We start from the raw sequence: 13,667 nt of genomic DNA on the forward strand, positions 1-13,667 counted from the left end.
AAATAGTAAAAAACAAATTAGAATCTCAATTTCAAATTTTTTTTTTTTTGTTATAATGATTGAAATACATCTAAATATTTAAAATTAGGATATGATATTCTTCATTGTCATCAATGATTATAGAAAAAAAAATCATCAAAAATGGTTGTAATCGTAGTTGAAGAACTTAAGTATGTGGAGAAGATGAGAAAATGGGATAATTTGAGTACATAAATATTGTAAAGAAAAATCAAGTTGAGATTTTAATATAAAAAATTTCTTAAATAAATTAGGGATCATTCAAGAGTTTTAAGTAACTTTTCAAAAGAAGAAACGAAAATAAATAAATATGCTTATATTCTCTTTATTTAGTAAGATTTGAAGTTTTATTGAGAATTGATTTGCTCAAATGGATTATCACATTGGCAATTCAACACCACAGTCTTACAAATCTCATGAAAAAAAAAAGAAGATATTTTTGAATTTTGTCAAGATTTAAAAATAAACTAAACTTTTAAATTCAAAATTTTTCTTTTTTAAATTAATAAAATTTTGTCTTCTACAACTTTGAAGAATCGGATAATGGGTCTGGATGTCACAAGTTGAGCTCAAAGATCCTTAGTAAAGGTGAAATCGTTACTTACTTAACAAGGTTAGTCGTACACAGGTTCATAATATTCCATTTCAAAAGAATATTATTTATATATATTAAAGATGCTGACATGGCACTCAGTCCGATGTGGAGGAGAGCGTGCGGGCCCAAACACAAATGATGGCCTGATTCAACAATGATGCTCGATATTTCCGATATATTTTGAACAAGGTAGGGGGTATTTTGGTCATTGTACTGGGCCCGTGCTATTTACTACTATCTCAATCGAGGGAGAAATGCCGCACAGCAGATGCATTTTTTTGTGATAAAAATCTCTGTTTTGTGCTCCAAATTTCCAAATCTGCAAATTCTTCCAATCACCCCGCTTTACTCGTCCTCAATCAAATCCTCGAAAACCCATCAATCTCTCGATCCCACGAACAAAATCCAGATTCAGTCTCTCCAATCGTTCTTCGACGTGGCTGAGATCGTCTAATAAAAACCCCAATCTCCCCCTCTTATCTGTCCTTGATTCTAGGGTTTTGAATTCTGGTCTGTTTATGCTTCTGATCGTTACTTTGATGTTTATAAACCGGATTGGGTTTGTTTTCATGGTCTGATCTGCGAATTTATTTGATTCGCAGTCGTTAGATCGATCTGGAGTAGTTTTGAAAAATGGCTGGGCAAAACCAAGCGCCGAACGTGGATCTCTTTGATGCGTATTTCAGGAGAGCAGATTTGGATCATGATGGGAGAATAAGCGGAGCCGAGGCCGTTTCCTTCTTTCAAGGTTCGAATTTGTCGAAACTGGTCCTCGCCCAGGTACCGATTCGTGCCCTCAAACCTCTAAAACAGTGAAATTCAATGCCTGTGTTTAGATCAGATTGGTAGATATGTTGTTTCTTATTGGCGCCGAGTTCTTGTTATTTGATGGGTACTACATGAATTCCCATTTTGGTTCAGAAATATCAGATTTTTCTGAATTCCAATTGAAATTCAATGATTTTAGCTTATTGTAAATGCAGTTATACATATTTTAGGTTGAAAGTTAAAACTTTGAATTTCATGAGTTATTTTTTCTCTGTGACTATAGCTAGGTAAGTTGACATTGAGATCTGATCATTTAGCTTGCAGCCTGAAAGAGGCCCTGGTTTCCCTGAAGCTAGGTCGCATCTTGATGTAGACAAGCGGATTTCGTTATAGAATTTAAGAACTTTAAAAGGGAATGGATTTCATTTTGGTTGTTGTTTGCAATTTACTTGGAGGAAGTTTCAACTTGGTATTTGCAAAGGGCAAGAAAAAAATAAAAGAAGAAGATTGAAAGAAGCTCACCCACATATTTCCAAAAAAATGATTGAAACCTAAGGGATAGTTCATAACTTCTTTGGGCTTTTTAGTAGACGAAATCTTATGACCTTGTTGAATCCTCTTTTCATGTACTGATCACTTTAGGTTCTGGGTTTTCTTTTGGCTGTTGGAAATGCATCTTGTGGAGACATTTTTTTTTTTTATAAGTAAAATTTGTTAGTAAAAAATGGAGGTCGAGCTATCTTAGCTTATAACAAGTACAGCATAAAGCATCAACCCAGTGACACCTCAAACCCCAAGCACACCTCAGTCTTCACATCTAATATTGCAAACCAAATCTCATCTACCAAGAGATCTTCAAAAAACACCCCCTTAAATTTCTTAAAGAGTTCGCACCAGATGAATTAAAATCCCAGAATTGGATTGATTATCTCCTGCAACAAGTACTCACAAATCCTCAATGATCAATAATTCCTTTTCCTTCAAAATTTCCAACAAATAGCAAATGGAATTGCATTCATATAATCCTTTTGGAGGTGGAAAAAGGAGCACCAACAGTGCCATTCCTCAAACAAGGAATATAACTTTCCAGGAAAGCACATTGGGATGTTGAAAAGAGACAAGAGACCATATGCCGCAAGCAAATGTGCATTGTATGAAAATATGATCCACTGTTCTAAGCAATAAGACCATGACAACTGACTTGGTCCATCATTAGGATCCTCTTTTGAACAGCCAAAGGAAATTTTGGCCTCCAAAACGTGACAGTTGGGAAGGGAGATCTAGACTCCTAAACAAAGGAATGATTGAAAGATCTTACTGAAAAACCCATATGCTCCACTAAGATAACTAGGAAAGTTCAAACAAGCAATAATGGGATTCTTCGTGTTGCCGTATTGCCCTAATGACATATCTAATTTCAAATATACTAAAAGATAAGAATTCTAGTTGGACATATAGTCTCTTTCTTCCTCTTTTAGATGCTATTATAAGGAAGCCAAACCATCTGATGTATTATTTGCTTGATCTTAAGTCTTTTTGTCATTATGATGCTATCTTGAATTCCTCTCTTTTAGGATTTTTTCAATGTTCATTACACAATGGCACTCTTATGCTTGTCAACACACCCCGTAAACATTTACTAATATGTAAGGTACTTTCGTGTTTTATTTGAATGATTTTCTATTAAAAAAGGTCTTGAAGAGGGTCGCCATAATCCATTCCATATACACTAATTTATTAAGTTGTTAAGCAACAGTTATTTGATGTTTTACCATTCATATTTTTTTGAAGCACTTCAGATCTAAATATAGCTTCTTCTTTTTTAGCTTCTCAAAGGTGCTATGTCAACCACCTTTTGTTGTGTCCTTACATAGCTTTGCGTCAATTCCACTGCTGTTCTGTTTAGAAGTTGGAATCTGATGACAAATTATGAGTAGATTCGCAAAGAGGCATCCTTAGTTCGCATGAACTTACTAGTGAAGTTAAGCTTTTTGAGTGGTGGGCTCTTCCATCCATTTATACTAGGCAGAGTGGAGGCATTGATTCCATTAAACGAGAAGGTCTTGCGTTTGTATGGTGAACTGTGTTTTGTCTCAGACAACAGTCTTTTCTTGGAAATAATCAAAGGGGGAACCAAAAATTGTGATAAGTTGGATGGAACTTAAATGAGTTTGACATTGTCAATGACTTATGGGAAGGAACAAATTCCCTTTGGGGGATACTAAAGATATCATGTTCCTTTGTTCAATCTATGCAGAGCCTCATCTTTTTTATTGGAAGTTCGTTCCTATCTGTTTTCACCATCTCAATCCATGCTCTTTTAGGCCTTCCCCTTGCACTACTAGAACCTTGAACTTGTATATTCCTTCTAATTGGAACTGTAGTCGGTCATTGTTGAATGCGCCCAAACCATCTCAATTGATTTTCTCTTAGTTTATTGTCTATTGGAGCTACTCCTAGATATTTCTTGAATGCTTTCATTTCTAAAGGAAAAAAGAGAGGTAACATTTGGCAAATAAACTGAGATGAGTGTTATTGAGAAAGGTAGCAGTGAAGTGGGTGGCTGGGATAACTTGGTCATGACACCATATTTGAGCCAGCTATAAGGGGCTTTGGTCTTCATTACATCTGTGTTTAATTACCTTTAATGGCTGTCCACATGACATTCTTCATCAAAAACGATGTTTGTCCAGGTGTGTGAAATCATTTTTTTATTTTTATTTTTTTAACTCCCAGTAATTAAATATCATAATTCTAAAGCTAAGAATTGAATGTTTATGTGCCTAGTGCCTCTCAAAAAGTAAAAAAGATTTGTGTACCTGTCTTTGCCTTGTAAATTCAAGACTGTTGAACTAGAGATATTGACTCGGTTACCAACCCATGCATAGTAATTCAGTTTCTTTTCGCGAGTCTTGGGATGTGACACGGTAGAACTTGTGGTAATTCATACCTTGTTATATTTTACCGGTATGATTTTTTTTGTTATGAATGCTCAATCCTGTGTACTATAGGTTACTGGTACTTTATCAATGCACATTGCTCCATATTAATTACCTGTAGACAATTGTTAAATTATATTTTCATTCTTATCATCTTCTAGAAATTTTTCATTTCTTTTCCCTTTTAGAACACTATTTTTTTATCAAAAGCAAAAGCTTGAAACTCAAGTGAGTTTCTACTTTCTAGCTTTCTAGACCAACTCCAGTATCCATTTTTACATTTTCTCCTGTTTGCAGATATGGACTCACGCTGATCAGAACCGAACTGGTTTCCTCGGTCGGGCAGAGTTTTACAATGCTCTTAAACTCGTAACTGTGGCACAAAGTAAGCGTGAACTAACCCCAGATATTGTGAAGGCAGCATTATTTGGCCCTGCTGCAGCTAAAATCCCACCACCCCAGATAAATCTTGCAGCCATGCCTGCACCTCAGTTAAGTTCTGCGGCTCAGATGACTGCAGCTGCACCAACTGCATCCCAAAATATTGGCTTCGGAGGGCCACAAGTACTTCCAAATGCGGGCATGAACCAACAATTTTTTCCATCTCAGGGCCATCAATTCATGAGGCCTCCCCAAGCTATGCCTGCTGGTGCTGGTTCACTTCCGATGCAGGGCACTGCCATTCAAGGAATTAACTCCGGTGGAAGTACTATGGGGGCTCCACGTCTTCCAACTTCAAGTGTCTCAACCGATTGGCTTGGTGGTAGGACAGTTGGACCTCCAACGGGCGCAACAACACAAGTCCCTAGTAGAGGTGTTACTCCTGTGACTGTGGACGGATTTGGACTCGGATCATCGGGAGTGACACCTTCATTACCACCCCGACCACAAACAACGCCTGGGCCAACACCTTCAGTTGCACCGAAACCACAAGATCAGGTTTTACCGTCCTTCCAACCAGCAGTGAAGGATTCTAAATCAATGGTTTCTGGAAATGGTTTCGCTTTGGACTCTGTTTTCGGGGGAGATATGTTTTCTGCAACCCCATCTCAATCAAAGCAAGTTACCTCTGCACCTAGTTTTTCTGTAAGCAGTGTACCTGCATCATCGTCCATTGTGCCTGTAACTACTGGCCCCCAAACTTCAACTAAGCAGAGCTCACTTGATTCTTTGCAAAGCACATTTACAATGCAACCCACAGGTGGTCAACTTCAGCGTGCCCAGTCACTCATGAAACAAAACCAACATTTACCAACTCAGAGTACTTCCTCATTTACTTCATCTGGGATTTCAGTTGGAGCTGGGAATTCTTCTTCCAATCAATCCCAGATTCCATGGCCAAAGATGACTCAATCTGACATTCAGAAGTATTCCAAAGTGTTTGTGGAGGTGGACACAGATAGAGATGGGAAAATCACGGGTGACCAGGCACGCAACCTGTTTTTGAGTTGGAGACTTCCAAGGGGTATGACTCTATTTTGTGATTCAGTTTTGGGTCTTATATATTTCTGAGTTAAACTTCGGTTGTTTGGAACTGTTCTGGTCGACTACATTCGTTTCATGATATATGACATTGGAATGTGCGACTACAATTGTGTGATTCATGTAAAGACTCGAACTTAAATTCTCTTCCATTATGTATTTAAAACATAAGCAGTATTTATAATGATTTGCAATTATGCTTCCTCTAGTCTACACTCCACATGGCCCTTCATGATATATGACATTGGAACGTGCGACTACAATTGTGTGATTCATGTATAGACTTGAACTTAAATTCTCTTCCATTATGTATTTAAAAATAAGCAGTATTTATAATGATATGCATTATGCTTCCTCTAGACCCTGCATAGGATATCTTGTGGCTTTCCAAAACAGACCCAGATGATTTGGAGTTTGGGGATACGGGCATCCAGCACACAATGTACTTGTGCAACACCACAGCAAACTTCTCAACAGAAGAGGTGGGTCTACAGGAGATGGAAGAAGAAGCCAGGAGTCTCCAGAAGACTATTTAATTTGCTATATATTGTAAATCCCATATTCACTCTTTATAGTAACTCCCGGATTTAAATTGTGTGTGTGTGTGTGTGTCGTAATACAATAGCAAATCCCATATCATAATACAATGTGTGTCACACGTGTTCTATTATTCAACATCTTTTCTGCGTGAGTCGGTGTCTTGACTGAAGCATTGATAACATTTATATGTCTTTGAATTTAAATACTGCATATAACATCTAGAGACAATTATATTGTTACATTGTCAAATTATGCTCATTATAGCATTCTTAATTGTCACCTGTCAGAGGTATTAAAGCAAGTGTGGGACTTATCTGATCAAGATAATGATAGCATGCTTTCGTTGAGAGAGTTCTGCACAGCACTCTATTTGATGGAGCGATACAGGGAAGGTCGTCCTCTTCCAACAGTTCTTCCAAGTGGTATCATGTATGATGAGACACCGATGCCCATTGCAGGTCAACCAACAGCTCCATATGCAAATGCAGCTTGGGGATCTACTGGTATTGTTTCACATTTTTCTGCATGCCTCCTAACTCCCTTTACTGCATTTCATTGGATTTTCATCATTTTTTTTTCTATTTTTTTATTAGGTTTTCCGCAACATCATGGTGCACGAACAATAACACCGGCAGCTGGAGTGAGACCACAAATGCAAGTTCCCGTCCATCCTCAGGCTGATGGAAGAGTGCAGCCCAATCAGCAAAAGTCAAGGGTGCCAGTAGTGGAGAAGCACCTTGTGAACCAACTTAGTAAAGAGGAACAGAACTCAATAAACTCAAAGTTCCAAGAAGCAACGGAGGCAGATAAAAAGGTACTTCTTTTCCACCTTCTTCATATGACAATTCCTCTTGCCTGGTAGTTCTTTCTTTATTACCAATTATGCGAAGTTGGAAAGTACTTTTAAGTCTACTGATAAAAAAGGTTTTTTTTTTACTGTCAAATGTACAAGGATTTTTGTGTAGTGCTTTTCTTTCTGTTTCTTTTTGTACTTTAAGTGGCACTTTATGTATACTCTTAAGATATTACATGTTTTTTTTTAAGTGGTTTACTTTATAAAGTACTTGGATGGCTCGACACTTTTCCTGGAATTCAGCTGATCTGTCTTGGTTCTTTTGTAAACTGGGAAGGTGGAAGAATTGGAGAAGGAGATTCTAGATTCAAAAGAGAAGATTGAATTCTATCGCACTAAGATGCAGGAACTTGTGAGTAGCTTCTATTTTCTGTTTGGTTACTCTTGTACACTCTTTACGTCACTGTGCGGTAACAATTACTTATATTCTTATAGACATACTCTAGTCAGTTTCATGCTATTCATATGATACAATTGGAGCTCAATTATATAGTATGGAAGTTAAATTATTAGGAAAAAGTTGTATATTTCCAACAAAGCTTCACAACCATATATTTCCAACAAAGCTTCACAACCATACGATCAAATTCACTTTTTCTACGTTTGGGCTAGTGATCATCAGTGTCATTCATTGATGTGTTTTGAATCAGAATGCGTCATTATCCATGCTTCATTCCAAATATTTTGGGGTTGGCAACAAATCAGAAGTTTTTTTCCCCCTACAGAAATTAGTCAAGAAATAAATGAAGAGTAAACGAAATATTTTCCATGATTTACTCCATGGTTAATTCATCTCTTTTCTCTTTTATTATCAGGTTTTATATAAGAGCAGATGTGACAATAGACTTAATGAGATAACAGAGAGGGCTTCTGCTGATAAACGAGAGGTACCTTCCTAAATGCACATGGTGCATATTTTTCTTTTACCTAGCAAGTTTGTGCTGTAGCCTTTAGATTAACTATTGTAATTTCAGGCTGAGTCACTGACTAAGAAATATGAAGAGAAATACAAGCAAGTCGGTGATGTAGCCTCTAAATTAACTATTGAAGAGGCTACATTTCGGGATATTCAGGTACCTCAACTTCTTTTTTCATGGATGGCTAAGAAGTTACCTCTTCTGTTTTTATATTTTGATACTTTATTTGGAATAACTGTGTTTTTTTTTTTTTAGTGAAGTTTTTATATGTTGAAGTTATATCATACTTGATTCAATTGTAGGAGAGGAAAATGGAATTATATAATGCAATTGTCAAAATGGAACAAGGTGGCAGTGCTGATGGCATTCTTCAGGTAAATTATGACTATGACAAGTTAGTGGAGACCATATAAAATGTTGCCTGACTTTAATTCCTTGCTGGCTTGTTTAGGTTCGTGCAGATCGTATACAATCAGACCTTGAGGAGCTAGTGAAAGCTTTAAATGAACGTTGCAAGAAATATGGATTACGTGTTAAACCAACTGCATTAGTCGAGCTTCCATTTGGTACCTTCATTCCCATTTGATATAATTCTTCGAGAGGACCATTTTAGGGACCACACAGTAAACTTGTTTAATTTCACTATATTTCAAAGTATTTGCTATTGTTATTTTTTTCTATTGAATATCCATGCCATTACATGAAAACTTTTTTTCTCTAATAGAAATTATAACATTCAGAGTTGTCAATAGTACGTTATTGATGTTTTGCAATTTACCTAATTAAAAACACCAAGGCATCTGATGTTTTATATTTGAATATTAATCATAGAATATTTTGAGCTTTGCCTTTAATGTGTCATTATCAATCCTAGCTCTTGGAACCTGTTTTATTTCTAATGTTTCCTTTTTTTTTTTTTTCACCTTAAGCTATGATTTCTAAATATTGTATTTTTAAATATTTTTAGTTCTGTATTAGATTTTTTTCCTTCAGTCCTTTCTACTAGGGGCTACTTAGCTTCATATCTGGGATTAAAACAGTTATGAACATGCCAAGAGATAAATCTAGTCCAGACTGAGCATCTTTGGTCAAACTTTTGTTGTATTCCACTCCATTTTCTTTGCTATATCTGTTCACATGAACATGTCTTTAATTAGATGTTCTTTTTGTTGCTCCTAGCCTTTAGTTTTCTGGTTGCTGGCCACACAAAGCAATTGTCCTATATTGCCATTTCCCCAAGGTAGGAGGATCGTCTACCATGGGAAGCACGAAGGATAAGTATTTTTGGTGACATGCTTATATAATCCACATCCCAAGTCTCGGGAAAAATTCTAAATTTACAGAGTTTTCTACTTGGAGGGGGAAAAAAATCCTTCAAAAGCTGCCTTCTTCATTTAGTCTGCATTACCCAATAAAATCCTAACCTTTGACAGGCTAAGCGCATTATTTCTGTGAACTTTGTTCCATGGGCAACTCTTTTGGGAGTCAGTTAATGACATTCCAACTCATGGTGATATTGCATATGCTGTATGGTCCCATTTCGTGTCCCTATTCCAAAGCTCTGGTTTTTTCCTTCCTTGGTCCTCTCACTTTTCAAAGTTGGCAATATCTGGCCTTAGAGAATGGATCCTTCAGTATTTACCTCCTTTCACAGTTCGTTGGCTTCGTTGGAGGGAGAGGAATCTCGAGTATTTGATTGGAAAGAGCACGCAATGTAGGATCATGTTATTAACATTTTGGGGTTTATATTGTTTTGGTGCAAGTTATTAGCATTTTTTGGATTCTGTTTGTAAGCTTCTGTGCTAATCTATTGCACTTGTTTTATTTCGATGATTTTCTCATCCATCGCTTTCTTAATTAAAATCTCTTTTTTCTATATTCCAAAAAAGTGACAGTCCATCAGCTTTCTCCTGTAAATTTATGAATAAAAAACTATACGTGTTGATGTGATTAAAGTATAATGAATTGGAAGGTTTCTATGAGGCATCGTATTCTTTAATTTTTTTTTGCTAGGTGGGGTTAGTGGTTAGCATAAGAAGGGGTTCAAGGGGTTTGAACCTAAGACCTTGGGAACAACCTCCACAAGGTCTTACCACTTAGCTAAGTGGTCCTTCTTAAGCATCATATTCTTGTTGATACCAGTTTACTTATCTGTAAACAAAGCTTCATTGATGATGCTTTTGAATAGATCACTTAAAGTAGCTTCTGGAAAATGTATTGTGGATGGAATATCAGCTTTTATGGTAATGATGATGTAAAAATTTAAATCTTATTTTCTATCAAATATCTATGGCAGTATATTTTTAAGACTTGTACAAATAGTCCTGTATTCAGGTTGTTAGGAGTTGTACTGAAATGCGTACTGTCGTTTTCTCATTCCTCTTAAAAGTTCCTGTTGGCCAAGCATTTTCATTTTCTTACATTTTTCATTTCTGTGCTCTTCTTAAGGCTGGCAATCTGGCATTCAAGAGGGAGCAGCTGATTGGGATGAAGATTGGGATAAGTTTGAAGATGAAGGTATGCTAAAAATAATTAACATGTTGAATCAGGTCATTTCTGACTTGCAAACCTTTACTTGAGAATCATCAAATGTCGGGTTCTAATCCCCCTGCATATGTGATGTGAATTGAAAAGGCCAACAGTTGAAAAAAGGGGCATTCTTAGGCCATTTTGTAGGAAAGGGAGCTCTTCGATTCGTGAAGGAGGATTATTTTTTATGGTGTACTTGTTTCGGGGTCCATCCAAATTGGGGTAGAACCCTTAGGCTTCCCACCAATCCATCAGTTGAGGGATGTTACACTCTTGTCCACATCAATATTTTCTCCAAATTTCTCATAGTGGAAATTTCTGATATTATCTGGTGTACCTCATACTTGTTAACCTGTTTTTAACCACATGCAACATGAACTGACATGATGATATCTATGATTTTAAGTTCTCTGAGAATTTAACATGCGTATGAGTAAATCTGAATAACTGTATGTATCATGCGTACATGCAGGATTTACATTTGCCAAGGAGCTCACTCTTGATGTGCAAAATGTCATAGCTCCTCCAAAAGAGAAGTCCAAATCTGTTTGGAAAGAAAAAGCCTTCATAGGTGAGGATTTAACTGCTGATTCATCCTCAAATGTTAATCTTAAGGCAGAGAAGCCTTCAAGTACAAGTGAGCATGTCCATGATGGTGGTTCAGCATACGCCCAAAGTGATGATGAATCAGCAAGAAGCCCACCTGGCAGTCCAACAGAAAGGAGTACACTGGGAAGCCCATCTCATGTATTCCGAGACAGCCATTTTGGAAAGAATACCGAAGCAGATGCTTCACCTCATGCCAAAGAAAACCATAGGTATGAGGGTGGCTTCATATTCTTCTTTTGCTGTCCAGCTTGTATTTCCTTATATACTCCTCAGTGTAGAAACGCCAATAGATAGACTATCAGATCATATCTTGGAAAATTGGGTTAATTTTTCTGTCTAGTATTTGCTTTTTGAACTTCCAATGATTTATGTAAATAATCTGAGTCTGTTGAGATTGCGTGTGCAGTGATTATGGTGGCGCCGATTCTATGATTTCTGGGGACAAAAGTTTTGATGAACCTGGCTGGGGTACCTTCGACACTAATGAAGATACCGACTCAGTGTGGGGCTTTAATACCAAGGTAAATTAACACTTCCAGATGTTCATAACCAGTCAGTGGACATTGGGGATTGCCATATATTAGAAGTTGAAATCAATGCTTTAAAATCCGGGCCGGTCAATGACTCGGTTGACTAGTGGAGCGGGTCCAAACCGTTCTGGCCGGCAGGTCGAACAGGTCCAATTCAAAAGTGAAATGTCAAGTAAAGAATTTGGTTTCTTCCCAAAACAAGTCATCTTCAACCTCTTGAGTGCAATTTTTTTACCCTATTCTTCAACCTTAAATTCCAAGACTATAGTTACTTCTTCAAACTTCAAACCTCATGAAAAAGATATGATTTTTAAAGAAAAAGTTGAAGGAATTTTGGATGGAAAAATCTAGGGTTTCTACCTTTTGATTTTTTTCCAGAGAAGTTTCTAACTCTTCCACAGCATCTTTTCTCCTATGGTGCGTCGGAGATGAAAAGGCAACATGAGACTGAACTGAAAATAAATTCAGTAAGCAACAAATTATATTCGACAATAAATTTGACTAGCAGAAACACTAAATTGTACTTGACAATGCTTCAAAATTTTAGAATAAGTCACAAAATATTATAATTTAGTTTAATTTATATAACAGAACCTAACTTGTCATTAGTTGTTTTGCACACTACAAAATATGCATGAAGTTCTTAAACACATGTTTATTCTCATCATCGTCATCTTCTCCCATGTCTTAATTTCCTGATGTGCTTAATCAGTAAGCCTACAACATGTTGTAGTATACCTGAAATAGTTGGGACAGGGCAATGATTGATAAATATACATGTATCTTCTCCAACACTGCCATATTAGTGGTTAACTCCCGTCCTATGTTTCATTGTTCAAGTTGCTTTGTTGGTGAGTGTTCTATCTTTCGCTTATTTTATCTTAACTGATTTTATGCAGGAATCCGATCATGATAGGAACAGAGAAAACTCATTCTTCATGTCTGGTGACTTGGGTCTAAACCCAATTAGAACTGATTCTCCACAGGCGGATAGTTTGTTTGGGAAGAAGAGCCCGTTCAATTTTGGGGATTCTGTGCCTGGAACCCCACTATTCAACTCCGGAAACTCCCCTCCAAGGTATAGTGAGGGGTCAGAGGAGCACTCATTCGACAACTTCTCAAGGTTTGATTCCTTCAGCATGAATGACAGTGGATTTTTTCCCCCACCCGCGAATCTTGCAAGGTTTGACTCCATCCGCAGTACCTCTGACCCCCCAACCTCAAGTTTCGCAAGGTTTGACTCCATCTCCAGCACCTCTGACCATGGCCGAGTGTTCCCATCTTTTGATGAAGCAGACCCTTTCGCCTCAAGTGGACCATTCAAGACCTCGTCAGAGAGTCAAACTCCTAGGAGAGGTTCGGATAATTGGAGTGCTTTCTAGTAAAATTATTCAGCATCGAGATCATGTCTACTCTTTTCTCCTCCTACACCTTTTCTTGCGAGTTTTTTGTTCACGAGGAAGCAGTTGCTAGGTATTTGTGTGCTGTATCATCTGCAACAATGGTTGTAATTTTTATTTGGGATTTGCTTATCCCTTTGTATTACTGCATATCTGATTCTTTTTTTTTTCTTGGCTTGTCAGGATGGAAAATTTTTCTTCTTATTTTTTTTATCGTAATTCCTCTTGATGTGCATCTATTGAATATTCTTTATATACATATATTTCTTAATTGTTTTTGGAGTTGAATTTGGATAATTGTGGTTTCTCAATCTCAGAATTTGCAGAATGGTGCCTGTTTTGTTTTTTTTAATAAATATAAAAAATTTCATTGAAAAGAAAGGAGAAAAGGTGGCTTAATAGCAAGAAAAAAAAAACTCGATTAAGCCAAAAACAAGGAAAGAAAAAAGTCAAAAATAAAAAAAGGAACAAAGGAAAAGAAAGTTAC

At 36.9% G+C, this 13,667-nt stretch overlaps 1 protein-coding gene across 1 annotated transcript; it reads left to right on the top strand.

Moving 5' to 3' along the window:
* Nucleotides 1-859: 859 nt before the first annotated feature.
* LOC147407707 (Calcium-binding EF hand family protein) lies at nt 860-13,451 on the top strand. The gene is made up of 14 exons (XM_086436411.1): nt 860-1,123; nt 1,216-1,393; nt 4,618-5,785; nt 6,630-6,845; nt 6,936-7,156; nt 7,473-7,547; nt 8,011-8,082; nt 8,170-8,268; nt 8,415-8,486; nt 8,564-8,678; nt 10,561-10,629; nt 11,114-11,459; nt 11,657-11,771; nt 12,680-13,451. The coding sequence occupies exons 2-14, from the start codon at nt 1,247-1,249 to the stop codon at nt 13,160-13,162; spliced, it is 3,198 nt and encodes a 1,065-aa protein (XP_086292537.1). The 5' UTR covers nt 860-1,123; nt 1,216-1,246; the 3' UTR covers nt 13,163-13,451.
* Nucleotides 13,452-13,667: the final 216 nt, after the last annotated feature.

The sequence above is a fragment of the Akebia trifoliata genome, chromosome 3 (genome assembly GCF_017979445.1).
Source record: "Akebia trifoliata isolate Shusen 1 chromosome 3, ASM1797944v1, whole genome shotgun sequence".
In the NCBI taxonomy this organism is placed as follows: domain Eukaryota; kingdom Viridiplantae; phylum Streptophyta; class Magnoliopsida; order Ranunculales; family Lardizabalaceae; genus Akebia; species Akebia trifoliata.